Raw genomic sequence first — 1,366 nt, 5'->3', positions numbered from 1 at the left:
GAAGTCGCCTTCAGAGAGAATATCATTTTAACGACTGGGGCGCTGGCGGCGCTGGACAGCGATCAGGATGACGAGCAGGATGACGAGGATTAATCGAGATTGTTTGCTGTGTATGTGAGTTTAGATTCGATTCTCTTTTTGGTTAGGCTCCAGTCGGTTACTGTGGAGCCTGAACTGACAGTACTGCACTCATGATGCTGGTATTCGTGATATCACCGATATGAGTTTACTTTTCGGGACACTTTCGCTCCGCGTTGTACCAGTGCTATCGAACGATTGTTCATCATATCTTTCAGTTGTTGGTATCGTTGGGGTTGCGCCCTGGTTTGTCTCGAAGCATGTCAGGTAGTGACCATGAACATGGATCGCATCACAATCATCGGGACGATGGAGAAGAGAAGAGGCACTTGATTGTTCTTAAGGTTGGCACCTCGACACTGATGAAGCCCTGCCACACTGTGAATATGGCCAACATGGGAGGCTTAGTGGACCTTGTGGCTAGCATTATGCGGTTGCCAGGATATCAAGTTATCATAGTCACATCCGCTGCTGTCGGCTTCGGCTGCCTCAAGCTGAACTTAGCGACCCGTCCCAGGTCTGATCAACTCTCGTTGAAGCAGGCAGTGGCAGCTGCCGGTCAGTCCCTGTTGATAAGGCTCTATGAGGACCTCTTCAATGCTTACAACCTCAAGGTCGCACAGATCCTGCTATCCCGGTCCGACTTCTCGGCGAAGGACCGTTTTAGGAACTTCCGAAATGCAGCGAATGAGCTCCTCAACATGGGCGTTATTCCTATCATAAACGAGAACGATTGTATATGCGTGGATGAGCTCCGATTTGGCGACAACGACACACTATCTGCATTAGTTGCAGTGAGTTGTAATGCGGATAAGCTGTTCCTCCTCACTGACGTCGATTGCCTGTACGATAAGAATCCACACGAGTTCCCCGATGCCAAACCCATAAGGGAGCTGACTAGTGTTGATCTCGCTAAGTTGGATGTTGAAGTTGCGGGAGACAGTCAATGGGGTAATATACTACGAGCACGCCGAGCCTTCTCTGCTACGATCCTTATGCGTAATACAACATCTGTTGAATAGGCACCGGTGGTATGGCTACCAAGTTAGTGGCGGCTAGGACTGCTGTTGCTGCTGGAATCGAGTGTATTCTCACGCATGGTGCCAAGCCCAATAAGGTAGTATGGACATTTTCCCCGGCATTCGAAGCTGTAGTTAGTCGAATCAATTGGGAGATTTGAAGGTACTGGAATATCTCCGAGACGGATCCGAGAAGGAGCTGATGACAGTCTTCAGAGTGGCTTCCGATAATATTCAGTTCGCAGTATCGAAGATGACCTGGAGGCGAC

At 49.4% G+C, this 1,366-nt stretch overlaps 1 protein-coding gene across 1 annotated transcript; it reads left to right on the top strand.

Annotated features, from left to right (window-relative positions):
- Nucleotides 1-338: 338 nt before the first annotated feature.
- On the top strand, nt 339-1,198 carry Pmar_PMAR004589 (glutamate 5-kinase, putative; the record flags this gene model as incomplete). The annotated part of the gene is made up of 2 exons (XM_002781268.1): nt 339-1,029; nt 1,101-1,198. Coding segments are annotated over 2 exons (789 nt in total), but the record flags the coding sequence as incomplete, so codon positions are not given.
- Between the last annotated feature and the right edge of the window lie 168 nt (nt 1,199-1,366).

Source organism: Perkinsus marinus (genome assembly GCF_000006405.1).
Source record: "Perkinsus marinus ATCC 50983 genomic scaffold scf_1104296942972, whole genome shotgun sequence".
NCBI classification, from domain to species: Eukaryota; Perkinsozoa; order Perkinsida; family Perkinsidae; genus Perkinsus; species Perkinsus marinus.
The sequence above is the reverse complement of the archived record's forward strand: the minus strand, read 5'-3'. Positions and strand labels throughout refer to the sequence as shown.